The 14,530-nt window shown below is 41.9% G+C and overlaps 1 protein-coding gene across 1 annotated transcript in view; it reads right to left on the bottom strand.

Annotated features, from left to right (window-relative positions):
* Nucleotides 1-5,251: 5,251 nt before the first annotated feature.
* Nucleotides 5,252-14,530, bottom strand: part of PLCL2 (phospholipase C like 2) — a 171,766-nt gene continuing 162,487 nt past the window's right edge. The window contains exon 7 of the mRNA XM_090284377.1: nt 5,252-6,109. Within this exon, the coding sequence (XP_090140503.1) occupies nt 5,930-6,109 (180 nt within the window). The 3' untranslated portion in view covers nt 5,252-5,929. The remainder of the gene's footprint in view (nt 6,110-14,530) is intronic.

The following is a 14,530-nucleotide window of genomic DNA, read 5'->3' as shown; positions in this document are numbered from 1 at the left end:
CCCAGGGTAGCCACCAGCCACATGTGGTGGGTGAGTCATTGAAATGGAGCTAGTGGAACTGAGGAACTGAATTTTGTAACTACATTTTTATTAATTAAAATTTAATAGCCAGTGTGACTAGTGGCTATTGCATTAAGTAGCACAGATATGGATGTTTCCATCTTCGTAGAAAATTCTACTGGACAGCATTTGGGTCTGGAGTTTGCGTGACAATTATCAGAAGACTCAACACCAGAAATGAGTAAGCGTTAAGTTCCTGGCACTGAGGCTGGGGAGGTGGGAGGAGGCTTTGACTCTTCCTCTCATCCCTCCTTTATGCTCTGCATATGTATTATCTGAATCACATTTTCTTATATGTCCAGAATGCTCATTGCCACCTGTCCCTCAGTGGCCACAACAGTCCCTTTTCACATATGTTTATGACTTTTGGCTTTGAGTAAAAAACAAAACAAAAAATCTTTTTAAAGGGAAGATATTTGTTCTTGTAAATTCTAATAGTCATAGTTAAACAGATGTTGTTAATCCTTATTTTTCTAACATTGGTGCTTTCATAATGCACAAAAATTTTTATTTTAGTCATTAAAGTTGAATAGCTATTAATTACCTTCCAGGCCATAGCTTTCCTTCTTAAATGCTCAATTAATTGATTTCTGTGATTCTTAGAGTGATGCCTTTTCTTGACAGTAAGTCAGAACTTCTCCTAGAGAGCTGTGGGGCATTTGCTGGTGGCATCTGAACGTGACCATGGACGGAGGAGCTGGCTGAGCCACTTCCCACAGGGAATGAATGGGAGACGGCGGCATGGGGGATGCACGCACTTTTTAATTGACACTTTTCAACATTTGATCTTTTTGGCAACAAGGAACATATATTTCTTTTGTAATTGAGTACAGCCCATAAAAGATGAATTAAATATAATAAAACTAAATGTTTGGCACTAACCTTTTAGGAAAATGAGACCAAAATCCCCGAACAGGCGTACAGAGCCCTCCAGATGCCACCCTCCCTCCCACCAGTGAGGGCTGCAACCTGCCGCTTTCTCTGCTAACTTGCCTTCGTTGCTCCTGCCTTCCTGACCATTTTTGCCTTCAGGTCTCAGCTGAAATACCATCTTTTAGGGAACTCTCTATGGCAGATTGTATTTTCCAAAGATGGTCTAAATATCTCCTGTCCCATTTCCTCTTCTGCAGTGTGACCTTGCCATTCACCTGTCAAGAGGAGTCAATTTCTCCACCCCCTTGACCCTAGGTAGATGGAGTGACTTGCTTGGACACTAGAATGCAGGATAAGTGACCTTTTGGGATTTCAAAGGGTAGGCTCCAGAAGCCCCAAGAGGACCTGCTGCTTCAGTACGGGTCTTCAGAAATGCTGACTCCAGTGATGATCGCTCTTGGAACCCAGTGTCCTGCTATAAGTACCAAGGCATGTGGAGAGACTGCGTGCAGACACTCTGGCCAACAGCCCAATTGGGCCCTTGCCAATGGCCATATGAGGGAGCCATCTTGTCCATCCAGCCCACTGGACGACCACAGCCCCCGCTGACATATGTCAGCAACTGTACCACAGACCCAAAGGAAGAACCACTGAAGTGAGCCCAGCCTCCCACAGATCCATGAAGGATAAAAAATTACTGTTTTAAGTTTTGGGGGTTGTGTTTGGGACAGTAGATATTCAGTCCATCCTCCCAGGAGGGTGAGGCCCCCCATTGCACTCTCATGGACCCTCCTATCAAGAATAATAATAGTATAAATACAACAATTCCACGGTGAGCCAGGCACTGGACCAAGTGCCTTACAAACACTATCCTATTCAATGCTTATAAAAATGCCATGAGGAAAAGAAGCAAATTTTTAGTCCTCCTTACATTACAGAGGCAAGATAAGTTCAGAACATTTCCCACCTCTATACTCAGCCAGGATGTGAACCCAAGTACCTGTTTGTAGCACCTCCCATGGTTTGTCATTGTACCTGTATCTTTCCAACTATTTGAATCAATGCGTCTTCCTTCCCAACTAAACTGGGAGCTCCGTGGGGGGCTGAAACCATGCTGTTTTTGTTCATGATGAGTCCTTGGTGCCTAAAATGTGCTCAATAAAATCAGAATGAGTATATATCAGTGGTTTTGGGGGGCTCATGTTCAATGTGAAAGAATAAAATGCCAGTACCTCATTATTCTTTATGACTTCTACCCATCTTCAGCTTAGATGTGAAATATATATTTGGAATTTAGAGGAGTATAGATGAAGTGATTGGCAACATAGGCTTTGAACAGACAGAGCTGGGTTCAAATCCTGTCTTGAGAATTCTGTGACCTTGGTTAAAGTCACCATTTCTTCACCTATAATATCCGATAAATATCTTGCCAGTTGTGGAGAGGACGAAATAACATGCAAAATGCCTGAACACAGTGCTAGGCACAGTATCCCACCAAAGAGTCCCGCTGTAAAATGTAACAAGATTCTTCCAGCTCATGGCACATGTGAGGTCTGCTCACTGCAGACATTAGCGCAGACCTGAGGACACCGAGAGGTGTATCCGGCTTGGGCATTCTCATTCACTGGGCGGGCACAGTGGAGCTATGCTGTGACTGCACTAAAATCTGCATTTATAATTTTTTAAATCCTTGGTTAAAGATTCAATGAATTCAAAGTACTCCAATATAGTCCTGGCCGGTGGCTTGGTTGCTTGGAGCACCATCCCATACAGCAGAAGGTTGCGGGTTTGATTCCTGGTTAGGGTACATGCCTAGGTTCCAGGTTCAAACCCTGGTCAGGGCACCTAAGGGAGGCAACCGATTGATGCTTCTCACATCAGTATGTATATTTTTTCTCTTTCTCTCGTCCTCTCTCTCTAAAATCAATAAACATATCTTTGGGTGAGGATTAAAAAATGGACTACTCCAATATACAATATACAAATGAGGCTACTTGACTAAGACTGTAAGCCGGATGACCTCAACTCCATGGGGGTGGACAGCACCCTCCCTGGGATGTATTCTAGGACACCCAGCCTGAGAGGACCCCTCCCCTACCCGGGCTCCTGGGCCACACTGTCCTGAAATGGAGGAGGTAAGCATTTGGACTTTAGAAGCCTTCTTCTCCACTATTCAGAAGTTGTAGCTGCTAAAAGCAAAAATACCAACACCCAAAATGGCTTAAGTTGCAGAGAAGATCAATTTCACAAGCAGGTGCGAAGAGGGGGAGAACCATCCTTAGTGTGGCAGAGATGCCCCAGGATTTACTCCGTAGACAGAACATCAACCCGATTGCTGAAAACCTCACATGGGGCTCCACTGGCTTGTTGCCAGTGTGACTTTTCACTTCCCACTGAACTGACCAGCTGTCTGCTGTAGTCTGTGCATTTTGCCTGACTCTTCATTTTCCTGTGTCCTCTGCAGAGCTTTACCAGTTGTTTTCATGTACTTCCTTCCCGTCCGGCTTTTGCCCTAATTAGAGGTGATGCACAACGTATGTGTGTGTACAGTGTAACTAATGCACACAGGCGTAAAATCAACAGGGCATTATTTGTATTCACAACAAGTTGCTTAAATGGGTGTCCCCTCATTTCAGGAACGTAGTGACGGCAGGAAGCCAGTATGTTAGCCCACTGTCACAACTGAGGAACTTGGGAGCAGGGGTCTCACTTTCGTTTGATCAGTGGTGGTTCAAAGGGCCCCCACAGGTTCAATCCAGGGTGAGCCAGTTAGTCCTTTGCAAGAGAAAACTATTTACAAAGTTTTCTTTGCAAGACAAAGCTGTTTACAACATTGGCCCTTGCCCGGGTGATGAATGTTTAATTTCCATTTGAATGGAGAAGAGAGAACTGCTCAATTAGCTGTGAATGTGTGCTCTGCTGATGTGGGTCCTCATCCTAAATGAAGGATGGGACAGGTCTGGACAAACTACAGAAACACTGTGCCCACCGTTTTCTATCACTTGCCTTCCTCCTTTGAAGAGACGGGTCAAAGAGGGTTGATTTTTTTCGTCGAGGAGAAGCAAAGCCAGCCCTGGGCCGCGTCCAGTGCCAACACTGCCCCTAACAGACTCTGTGATGTCGGGCAAGGCACTGTATCGTTCTTGTCTGCAGCCTGTGCATCTGGAAAAGGTGTCAGATGACCTGATGTTGTAGACTCCAGTTCTAGTCACTGATCCTAAGCCTGGTGCCCTAACAACTCACTACATGCGACCCGCTCTGAGTCCATAGGAGAGGATGCCTGCCATTACTATATAAATGTAAGCTTATTATTTTATTTTAAAAGTTATTTTTTATGATTCCTGGATTTTCACTTTAAATTAAATATTGTTATTTTTTTGGCAATTAAGTTCAAGGATTGCTGACAATAACCTAAATTACATATTATTTTATTCCTCGTCCTATAAAACCACTTTTAAGTCTTTTCTATTTTCTATGCCCCGCTGCCCTCCGCCCCCATATAGAGTTCATTTCAGAGCTAAGCGCCTAGGCTGCTGACAGGCTGGTTGTTAGCACGGGTGTGCAGAGAACCACACTATTATTCAAATAACAGATTGGTTTAATTCTCTGTCTGGAAACGGGGAAGAGCCTTTGGAGACGCATAGCTTAACTTAAGCGCATCAGAATGCAAATGACAAGAACTGCACAAAGGAATTGTTTTTCAAGAAGATATTTAGGAGTCTGGGCAGAAATCAATATGTCAGCCTGAGCATCTCCCTAACTCTGAGGAAAGAACTATGACACCAAGTGGAAGGTTACACACATTTATCTGCCCACACGCTGGAATCATGGAAAAGAAAATGGACTAATCAAAAAGAGGCTGTTGAAGATTTAGGTATCTTTTACTCTTCCAAAATTTGAAAGCAATGTTGGTTTGGGAAAAGCAGTAATTAGGCTGCAGAGTTTGGTATCTTTTCAAAAACTGCACCAAGTGTCACTAATTTGGAAAACAAGAGCTTGGCTTAAGAACTCTGTGGGCCTTACGAAAGCTGCAGCTTCTCTAGCCTGTAACTTACCTTCACGCTATTTCAAGGCACACCTCGCTCTCCTGTGCGGTGAGAGGCGTAAGGCGGTGTCTCAGTGCACTTTACAGCCAGCTGCCATTGTGTAAGGCTGTGAACACCTTTACTAAAAGTGAAAGTGTCAAGCCAGACAAGCAACTTAAGTTTTGACAAAGCTGTTTACCAAGTAATTGGTTACTCTTACGAGCAGAATATCCTGAAGTAAAAAATCTTAAAAGCTAAAATTTCATTAAATGCATGTACTGCTATTGGAGAAATATCATAAAACATCTTTTTAATGTGAACACTACTTCATACAATGAAAAACTATTTACAATGTGCTGCTTCCAAATTGGCTGCTTTTACATCGTATATATTATACCCAGTACGTGTCTCCAGCCGGGGAGCTTCAGTCCAATTGCACATTCTCCTGGCATTCGAAGGCTCTCCAAGGTCCCTGAGGATTCAGGGGATCTGTCCACTTACATTCTCCTCAGTAATTATGGCTCAGCAGGCATGCCAACAAAATCATCTATAACCTAGAGACTCTGGCAATCACAAGTCAGTCAAATGCGCAGACTAGGTTTTTCTCCAATAAATACTAACTTGACAATATAATCCATTTCCATCTTAAGAAAAGTGTTTTCAGTTAGGAAAACATTTTTTTTCTCAATGAAACTAGAGTGACTAGTCTGTTGTTCACACTAGAACTGAGTGGTGATGTCTTTGTATACAAATATAGCATACTTTGGCCAGGAATATGATTTCTTGTTCAAGAGTTTATTTGCCTTCACACGCTGGACTGCTACATACATTCACAGTTTTAATAGACTGCAATTAGCTATTCCAGTTGTGCTTTAAAATCCCAAACATTATTTTCATTAGTGAGTGCAAAGTTCCATTTGACTACCATTGGTCCTAGTCATCAACTCCAAAATGATTTCTAGGAAGTTCCTTCATTCTCCGGTTTCATCATTTTCTTTTTCGGGGATGACCTCCAGGCTCCGGCGTGGCTTTTGAGCATCGGCATTTTCTGTCCCTGGTTTATTCAGTCCACACGAAACAGCAGCATAGTGGATTTGTTTCAGGTTCTCCAAAGTCTCATTCTTAGCGTATTTTAACAGATCCGCTTGTCCCTGCAACAAAACATGCAATGAAACATGTTAGAGGTGACATGACATTGTTATAGTTTCACAACATAGATCTTCTGCTGAAATCAAAATATTTTGATTCTTCCAAGGGAGCATGTGTATTTCTTATTGACATGGCATCAGAATAGGTCACTTTTCATAAAAAAAGAGTTTGTTTTCCCAGTTTTCAATACCATACTCCACGAGTGTGCTGCCTTTTCACTCCTTTCCATTCATGAATCTGAATTGTGTGTGTGCACCATTCCCATCTATCCTGGTTAAAATGACTTCTTCCACTGATTATTCAGCCAGTCTTGTTTTTTTTTTCCTTTTCAGGTTTGTTTTTCATAGACTGTTTATTCTGAAATACATATAAACTCACAGAAGGATGCAGATAAGAGTAGAGAGAGGTCTTGTGTACCCAAATTCGCCCCAGGCTTACATCTTACACCTATAGTACAATATCCAAACGAGGGACTGACACCAATACAATGTATGTGTATAGTTTTGCATCACTTCATCCCATGTATGGATCACATACTCACCACTGAAATGAGCACACAGAGCTCATCCATCACCACAAAGTTCTCGCTGTGCTGTACCCCACAGTTACACCCAGCCCCACCCCTCCACCATCCCTAGCCCTTGACAACCACTGATCTGGGGGAGGGGAGCTAACTTGTGTTTTTTAGGGTACTTAGCATACTTAGCCTTTACCCACTAGGCACTAGCAATAACCACTTAGTTGAGAGAACCAAAATGTCTGCAGACATTGTCAAATGTCCCCTGGGGAATGAAACTGCCTATATAGCCAAATGATTTCAAGATTATTGAGTAGAAGAGATAATGTGGTGTAAACTGTTCCATTGTTACAAATTCCAACATTCCTTTTTTTTTTTTAATTCCTCCTTCCTATATTTAATCTGTTTCCCACCAACAGTTCTACTAATAATATCTCTTCTTCTTTCTTGTTCTCTTTGCTCACTATTTTTCCCTCCTTTCTTAGGCTCTGCATTTATTTATTCTATTACTCTATGATTCCTCTGTAGTTCGACTTTTTCTTTGTCATACTTACATTCTTAGTACCATTCCTTCTTTCTCCTGTTCTGGTTTTTTTTTTTTTTAACTGCCTCCCCATTAAAATACTCCTGTACAACTTGGGGCCACCTGCAAAGGGTGACAGGTAAGGGCTGACACTGGCAGACAGCTGGATTATAATCAAATCTCAGTCACTAGTGAGACCAAATTGCAATACAATTTAAGTCACCATGAGGTGGGAATTCACAGAATGGTTTGCTGTTTACCACTTACTGTTCATGATTTTCCTGCTTTGCAGAGACCTTTAATTAGTTGCTATAAATAGATGTTCCATTACTTAGTTTAACTGAAGGAGTTTCATTTTTATTCAGTGGTACTAGTCACTGAACTGGTATACTGAAATTTTATAAGTAGTAACATATTTATATGGTATATAAATATATCATATTGTTCTGGGAATATAATTTCTGGTAATGAGTTTGTCTTCACATGTAGGATTGCTACATACATTTATGGTTAATAGGTTGTATCTAGATAATAGTCCATTTGTGCTTAAGAAATCCAAGTATTATCATTTTTAATTAATAAACTTCATATTTTAGAGCAGCTCCAGGTTCGCAGCAAATGGGAGCAGAAAGTCCCCACACAGGCACACCAACCCCTACTGCTGATGCCCTGCCCTAGCAGTGCCACATTTGCTACAACTGATGAACTTACACTGTCACGTCATTCCCGCTCGAAGTCCATGGTTTCCATTAGCGCTCACTCTTGGTGGTGTGCATCCCATGGGTTTGGACAAACGCGCCCACCATTACAATACCATACAGAGTAGTTTCACTGCCCTGAAAATCCCCTGTGCTCTACCTGTTCAACCCTCCCTTCCCCCTCACCCCTGGCAGCCACTGATCTTTTCACTGACTCAATAGTTTTTCCTTTTCCAGAGTGTCATATAGTTGGATTTATACACTAGGTAGTCTTTTCAGACTGGCTTCTTTCACTTAGTAATACGTATGCATTTAAGTTTCCTCCACGTCTTTTATGTCTCAGTGGCTCATTTCTTCTTAGTGCTGAGGAAGATTCCATTGTCTGGAGGTACCACAGTTTACTTATCCATTCACCCGCTGAAGGACATCTTGGTTACATCCAAGTTTGTGCAATTATGACTGAAGCTTCTATCAAAATCCATGCGCAAGTTTTCTTTTCGTGGACATAAGTTTTCAATTCATTTTGGAAGATACCAAAAGAAGGTTGTTCATGTATCACATGGTAAAAGTATCTTTAATTTTGTAAGAAACTGCAAAACTGTCTTCCAAAGTGGCTGTTTCATTTTGTGTTCCTACCAGTGGGGAGTGAGAGTTCTTATTGCTCCACGTTCTCACTGGCGTTTGGTGGTGTTAATGTTTTAGATGCTGGTCATTATAATAGGTATGTAGTGGTATCTCATTTTTCTTTTAATCTGCAATTCTCCAATGCAGCAGCTTTCAACCTGTGGGTTGTTAACCCTTTGGGGGTCGAATGACCCTTTCATAGGGGTCACCTAAGACCATCAGAAAACATATATAATTACATATTGTTTTTTATAATTAATCACTATGCTTTAATTATGTTCAATTTGTAACAATGAAAATACATCCTGCATATCATATATTTACATTACGATTCATAACAGTAGCAAAATTACAGTTATGAAGTAGCAACAAAAATAATTTTATGGTTGGGGGTCACCACAATATGAAGAACTGTATTAAAGGGTCGCACTGTTAGGAAGGTTGAGAACCACTGCTCTAATGACATATGATGTTGAACATCCTTTCCTATACTTACTTTGACATCAGTATTTCTTCTTTGGTGATGTGTCTGCTCAGGTATTTAGACTTTTAAAATTAGGTTATTCATTTTCTTATTGTTGCATTTTGAATAACAGTCCTTTATCTGATATGTATTTTGCTGATATTTTCCCCAAGTCTGTGGCTTGTCTTCTTACTCTCTTGTCTTTTGTAGAGCAAATGTTTTTCCTTTTAATGAAGTCCAGAGTAGAAATTTTTTCATTCATGAATTAAGCATGTCTTTGGTGGTGTATCTAAAAAGTCATCTTAATTTTATCCTATGTTATCTTCTAGGAGTTTTATAGTTTTGCAGTTTACATTTATGTCTATGATCTGTCTTGAGTTAATTTTTGTCAAGCACGGTGGAAGGTCTATGTCTAGATTTTCTTGCATGTCGATGTCCAGTTGTTTCAGGTATTGTCTTTGCTCCTTTGCCACTTATCAGTTGACTACATATGTGTGGGTCTATTTCTGGGCTCTCTATTCTGTTCCACTGAGTTAAGCGTCTGTCCTTTTACCAATACCACGCTGTCTTGATTATCACAGCTTTATAGGAAATCTTGAGGTCAGGTAGTGTCAGTCTCTGACTTTGCTCTTCTCCTTCAATATTGTGTTGGTGATTCTGGATCTTTTGACTCTCCATATAAACTTTAGAATCAGTTTGTTAATATCTACAAAATTGCTTGCCAGGATCTTGATTGGGATTGCATTGAATCTATACATCAAGCTGGAAAGAAAGGACATCTTAAAAATATTGAGTTTTCTTATCCAAAAACATAAAATCTCACTCCATTTATTCATTTCTTCTTTGATATATTTCATCCAAGTTTTGTAGTTTTGCTTTTATAGATCCTTATACAGACCATACATGTTTTGTTAGATTTATGCCCAAGTACTGCTTTTCTGGGAGTGCTAATATAAATGGAATTGTGTGTTTCATATAAAATTCCCTCATTCATTCCTGCTACTGTATATAGGAAAATGATTAGCTTTTATACATTAACCTTGCATCCTGTATCCTTGCTGTAAATGCTTATTAATTTCAGGAAGTTTATATTTTTATCAAAATTTTTTGGAATTTCTACATAGATGATTATGTCAGAAATGATCTTAGTAATTGGTGTCTTCTCTCTTTTCCCCCCTAGTTAGCCTGGCTACAGGCTTACTGATTTTATTGATCTTTTCAAAGGCCCAACTTTTGTTGATTTTTTTCTATTATTTTGTTTTCAGTTACATTGATTTCTATGCTAATATTTTTATTAATAAAAATCAGTGGCTCTTTGTTCAAAATGCCTACTTGGCCTGTCCTGCTAGGCTTAACATGTCCCAAACTGAGTTTCTGACATCCTACCCCTCCCCTATAATCAGCTCCTCCTAAGTTAAGACGACTCTGTTCTTGCAGTGACTCAGACCAAAGACCTTAGTATCATTTTTGACTCCTCTCATGTTTTTGCACCCCTCTTTCTGCCTGCCTGAAGTTCTTATTGGCTCTATCGTACAGATTCATAGACACAGAGAACAGACTGATGGTTGCCTGAGGGTAGGGGATCAGGGGTTTGGGTAAAAAAGGTGAAGGCATATAGATAGAAGTATCAATTGGTAGTTACAAAACTGTCATGGGGATATAAAGCACAGTTTAGGGAATATAGTCAATAATATTATAAGAACTTCATAAGGTGCCAGGTGGATACTGGAAATATGAGGGAGAACACTTAGTAACGTGTGTGATTGATTGTCTAACCCCTATGCTGTACCCCTGAAGCTAACATAAGATGATATTGAATGTAAACTGTAATTGAAAAATAAAATTAGTTAAGACACACATGCACACATTCTCACCACTTCCTACCACCCTCATTGCCACCACTGCAGCCTAAAGCCACTGTCCCCTTTTTCTGGATTTGTGACGATACCCTTCCAACTGTTCATCCTGCTTCTCCCTTCTCAACAGGACAGTCAAACAGATCCAATTAAAACACAGCGAGAACGAGCCTCTCCCTCTGTGGCTTCGAAGATAACTCAGTGGGAGTCCAAGTCCTTTCCCACAGCCCTTATGACCCGCCCCGGAGCTGTCCTGATCCCCTCCATCACCCTGCCTTGTCATTTAGCCTCTGTCACACTGAACTTCTGAAGGTTCCCCAACACAGCCTCAGGTCTGTGCCCTCACCTTTCCTGGAGCAAGGAAGGTTCTTTTCCAGAAATGCAGAATAGCTCACTCCTCACCTCCTGCAGGTCTTGACTCAGAAGCGCCCTTTTTGGTGACAATCTTTCTAAAATTAGAATTCCCACTTCCTGCTCAGAGTTCTCCTTACCCCTTCCCTGCCTTGCTTTCTCCAGAACACTTATTATCATCAGACATACTCTCCTGCCTTGTTAATTATCTGTCCCTCCCATTACATGTGAACGCCATGAGGGTAGGAACTTTGATGTCTTCAGGTCATCAATGAATGGCACCAGATACACAATGTGGGCTCAGTAAACATGTTAAAGGAGGATAACTACAGTATATAAGTCTCCTTAATTTTTATAGCTGCCTCCCAAACAATGTGTCTTACCTTTTCCTCTGCATTTATATGTATTATAAATAGGTATTTTATTTTATTTTTACATAAATGAAATCAAGCAAACTATACTATTCTTTAATTTCCTTTTTGTTCTCCAAAAACCATGTCTTGGAAATCTTTCCTACCATTGGATGACAGGGTATTTAAAAAGAAAATCCCCAGATGGTGTAGGATAATTAATGTGGCAATAACAGAGTTCTTTATCCGGTTGAATCTCATGTTTCCTAAGTTCAGACAAGTCATTATGGCATCCTGAACACATTGGACCTTTGGCCATTATCTGGGTGAGACACGGGACCTCTGTAGGTGCTAGACCCAGGCTTGGGAGCTGCCAAACTTTACCAGCCTCACTTTACTCTATGCGTCTCAAAACACGTCTGGCATGTCTTGGAATGAGGGTGTCTAGAGTAGAAAACAATTCTGAAATGGTGATGAAGTTCGCTGTAGCACTGTTCACAGCACAGTGCTTCAAAAGAGCACAGGCTATTTAAAATGCTGCTGCCCACCGACACAGGGTGTCTGGCTTTGAAGACGCCCACGAAACTGGCTTTGCAGTATTTTTAGAAGCTCAAACCCTAGTTGGTTTCGCACATTCTGTGTTGAATTTCATAACTTATTCTATTTGGTTTTCATCTTGAAAGATTTATAACAACCTTAGGTCAAAATATTTAAGAATCTGAGTTAGACTCAGAAAATAATGTCTGGAAGATATAGGCAAGAGCAGGGGGATCCCCGCAGCTGTTGTTGAGTCTGGTGTGACCCTGCTCCCTCTGATTCTGCCTGTGGCTCACCTGGGACTGGATCAGAGGCTAGAGCAGCCAGGAAGGCCAGGCTGGCAGACGCCGGGGCCCAGAGCCGGTGCCCCAGCCATATGCAACACTGGGCCGATGAACGAACTTCCTACATGACCACAGAAGAGGCCCTAGTTTTGAACATATTGAAAATGTTTCCAGGCACATCTGTTAGCACTACACACAGTTTTTGAAAACAGAATTAACAATCATAATTCATTGCTTTTAATCAGACCTGGAGCTAAAACAATAGGGATTCTACAGTTAATTTTTTCAAAGCTCTCGTCACACTGTTTATAGAGAAAAACGGACTTGCCTTAATCCTGAGGTGAATGATCGACTGTGGCCACAAAGACCCCCCCAACCTCTGCTACCAGCCCACACCGTGGCCTCGTGGCTGAGAGCTAGAGAGAACAAAGACGCCACCTGCCCGTCCCTGGCGGCCAGCAGACACTCTGCTTCCAAATCCCACGCAGTGGGAAGGAAGAGAGAGAAGAGCATTTTGGTAGTCTGAGGGAGGCACAAAAGTCGTTGAATACTTTTTTTTTTAATGCAAATAGGAATGTAAGTTATCAGTGTCTGGTTTGACCTCAACAAGTCTGGAGCACATCCTGACTTCGGGGTTTTGGGGGGGCCAACGGCCCCAACACAAGAAGGTACGCCTGGATGGTGTAGGCTGGGCTGCCTCCTTCCGGCTTCCTTATCTGCTCAGAAGCACAGAGAGGAGCGTGGTGGGCTTTATGTGCCATCCCAATACCATCTGCTCCCCAAGACATGAGGCCGACTCTGGGATAAAGAAAGAAGGAAGACACCTGGGGAGCACCAAGTCCCAACAGGAAGACAGACTGTCACTGGAGTGACTGTGACACCAGCCCACATGCTGGGCCCTTGCTTAGAAATGTGATATGGATGTGTCCCTCTCTTTCCTGTCACTCTGCAAGTCTCTGAGAGGCCTTAGGACCCCTCAGCATCACTAAGTCAGGGGACGGCCCACAGGTCTAGGGTCCTCTGCTATCTCTCACTGGAGCATCTTCTGCAGCGAGAATCAGAGAATCAAACCTGCCCAACCCCGGTACAATCTCATTTATCTGTACAATTAAGAGTAGGTGGCCACAAGCATAGGACCTTTTGGTAAATATTTTGTGGTTAGTCACTGATTTGGGTGATGTGAGACTCATGTGAAAAGTGAATACATTTCAAGCCAGCATTTTATATGTATAGAGAATCACAGGCCAAATGCACAAACCTCTTTTAAGAGTGCCATGGAAACTATTTAATACGTTATATTTCTTACAACTACAATTCTAATTGGCACAGAAGAGCTGAGAATGAAATGACAGTCCTAAGTTTGAAACCACAGGGCCTATGATATGTCCAAAGTTAGATATGTAAGAGTGTATATCAGCAAAGCCTTCGGGAAAGAACAGTCACCATTTATTGAGTGACTACTGTATGCTGGGCACACTGAAGTAAGCCCTTTACAAAGACTATCTTAGGAGAGTTTCTCAATTCTGTGAGAGAGATGAATTACTATCCACACTTTAAAGATGAGGAAACTGCCCTGGCCAAGTGGCTCAGTTGGTTGAAGCGTCGTCCTGTACTCCAAAAGGCTGCAGGTTCAATCCCTAGTCAGAGCACATATCTAGGTTTGCAGCATCGATTTCTAGTCAGGGAACGTACTGGAGGCAACCAATCGATGTCTCTCTCTCACACAGATTCTCTCTCTCTCCCCCTTTTGTCTCTCACACTTCCTCTCTTTCTAAATCAATAAACATCCTTGGGTTAGGATTAAATAAAATTAAAGACGAGGAAACTGAGTCTAGAGAGATAAAGGGCCTCATCCAAGGCAGAGTCTACCCAGCAGATCATGCGTACATACAGCTTTCTCTCCGAGTGTTTTCGTTTCTCACATGTGACACTTGAAAGAAAATAAATAAAGTGGAATGTCCACCACACTTTTCATGTACTCAGCATGTTGCCAATTGTGCAGACACTTCGCTCCTCCTGTAATTACACACAGGAACAGAAATAGAGATTTTCAGTTTGTATTTGTGGGATGAGGATGGAGTGAACAAGGGAATACATGGGCTGTGGGTACCTGGCACTGGTTCTAAACTGCCATCATTACACTCTGACAGCTCCCCGCGTGGCCCAGTGCGGCCGACTAAGGCTGCAGCGCAGCCACAGAGTTAGGAGGGCCTCCCAGCC

Source organism: Furipterus horrens, unplaced genomic scaffold (assembly GCF_987537825.1).
Source record: "Furipterus horrens unplaced genomic scaffold, mFurHor1.1.pri manual_scaffold_7, whole genome shotgun sequence".
Classification (NCBI taxonomy): Eukaryota; Metazoa; Chordata; class Mammalia; order Chiroptera; family Furipteridae; genus Furipterus; species Furipterus horrens.
The sequence above is the reverse complement of the archived record's forward strand: the minus strand, read 5'-3'. Positions and strand labels throughout refer to the sequence as shown.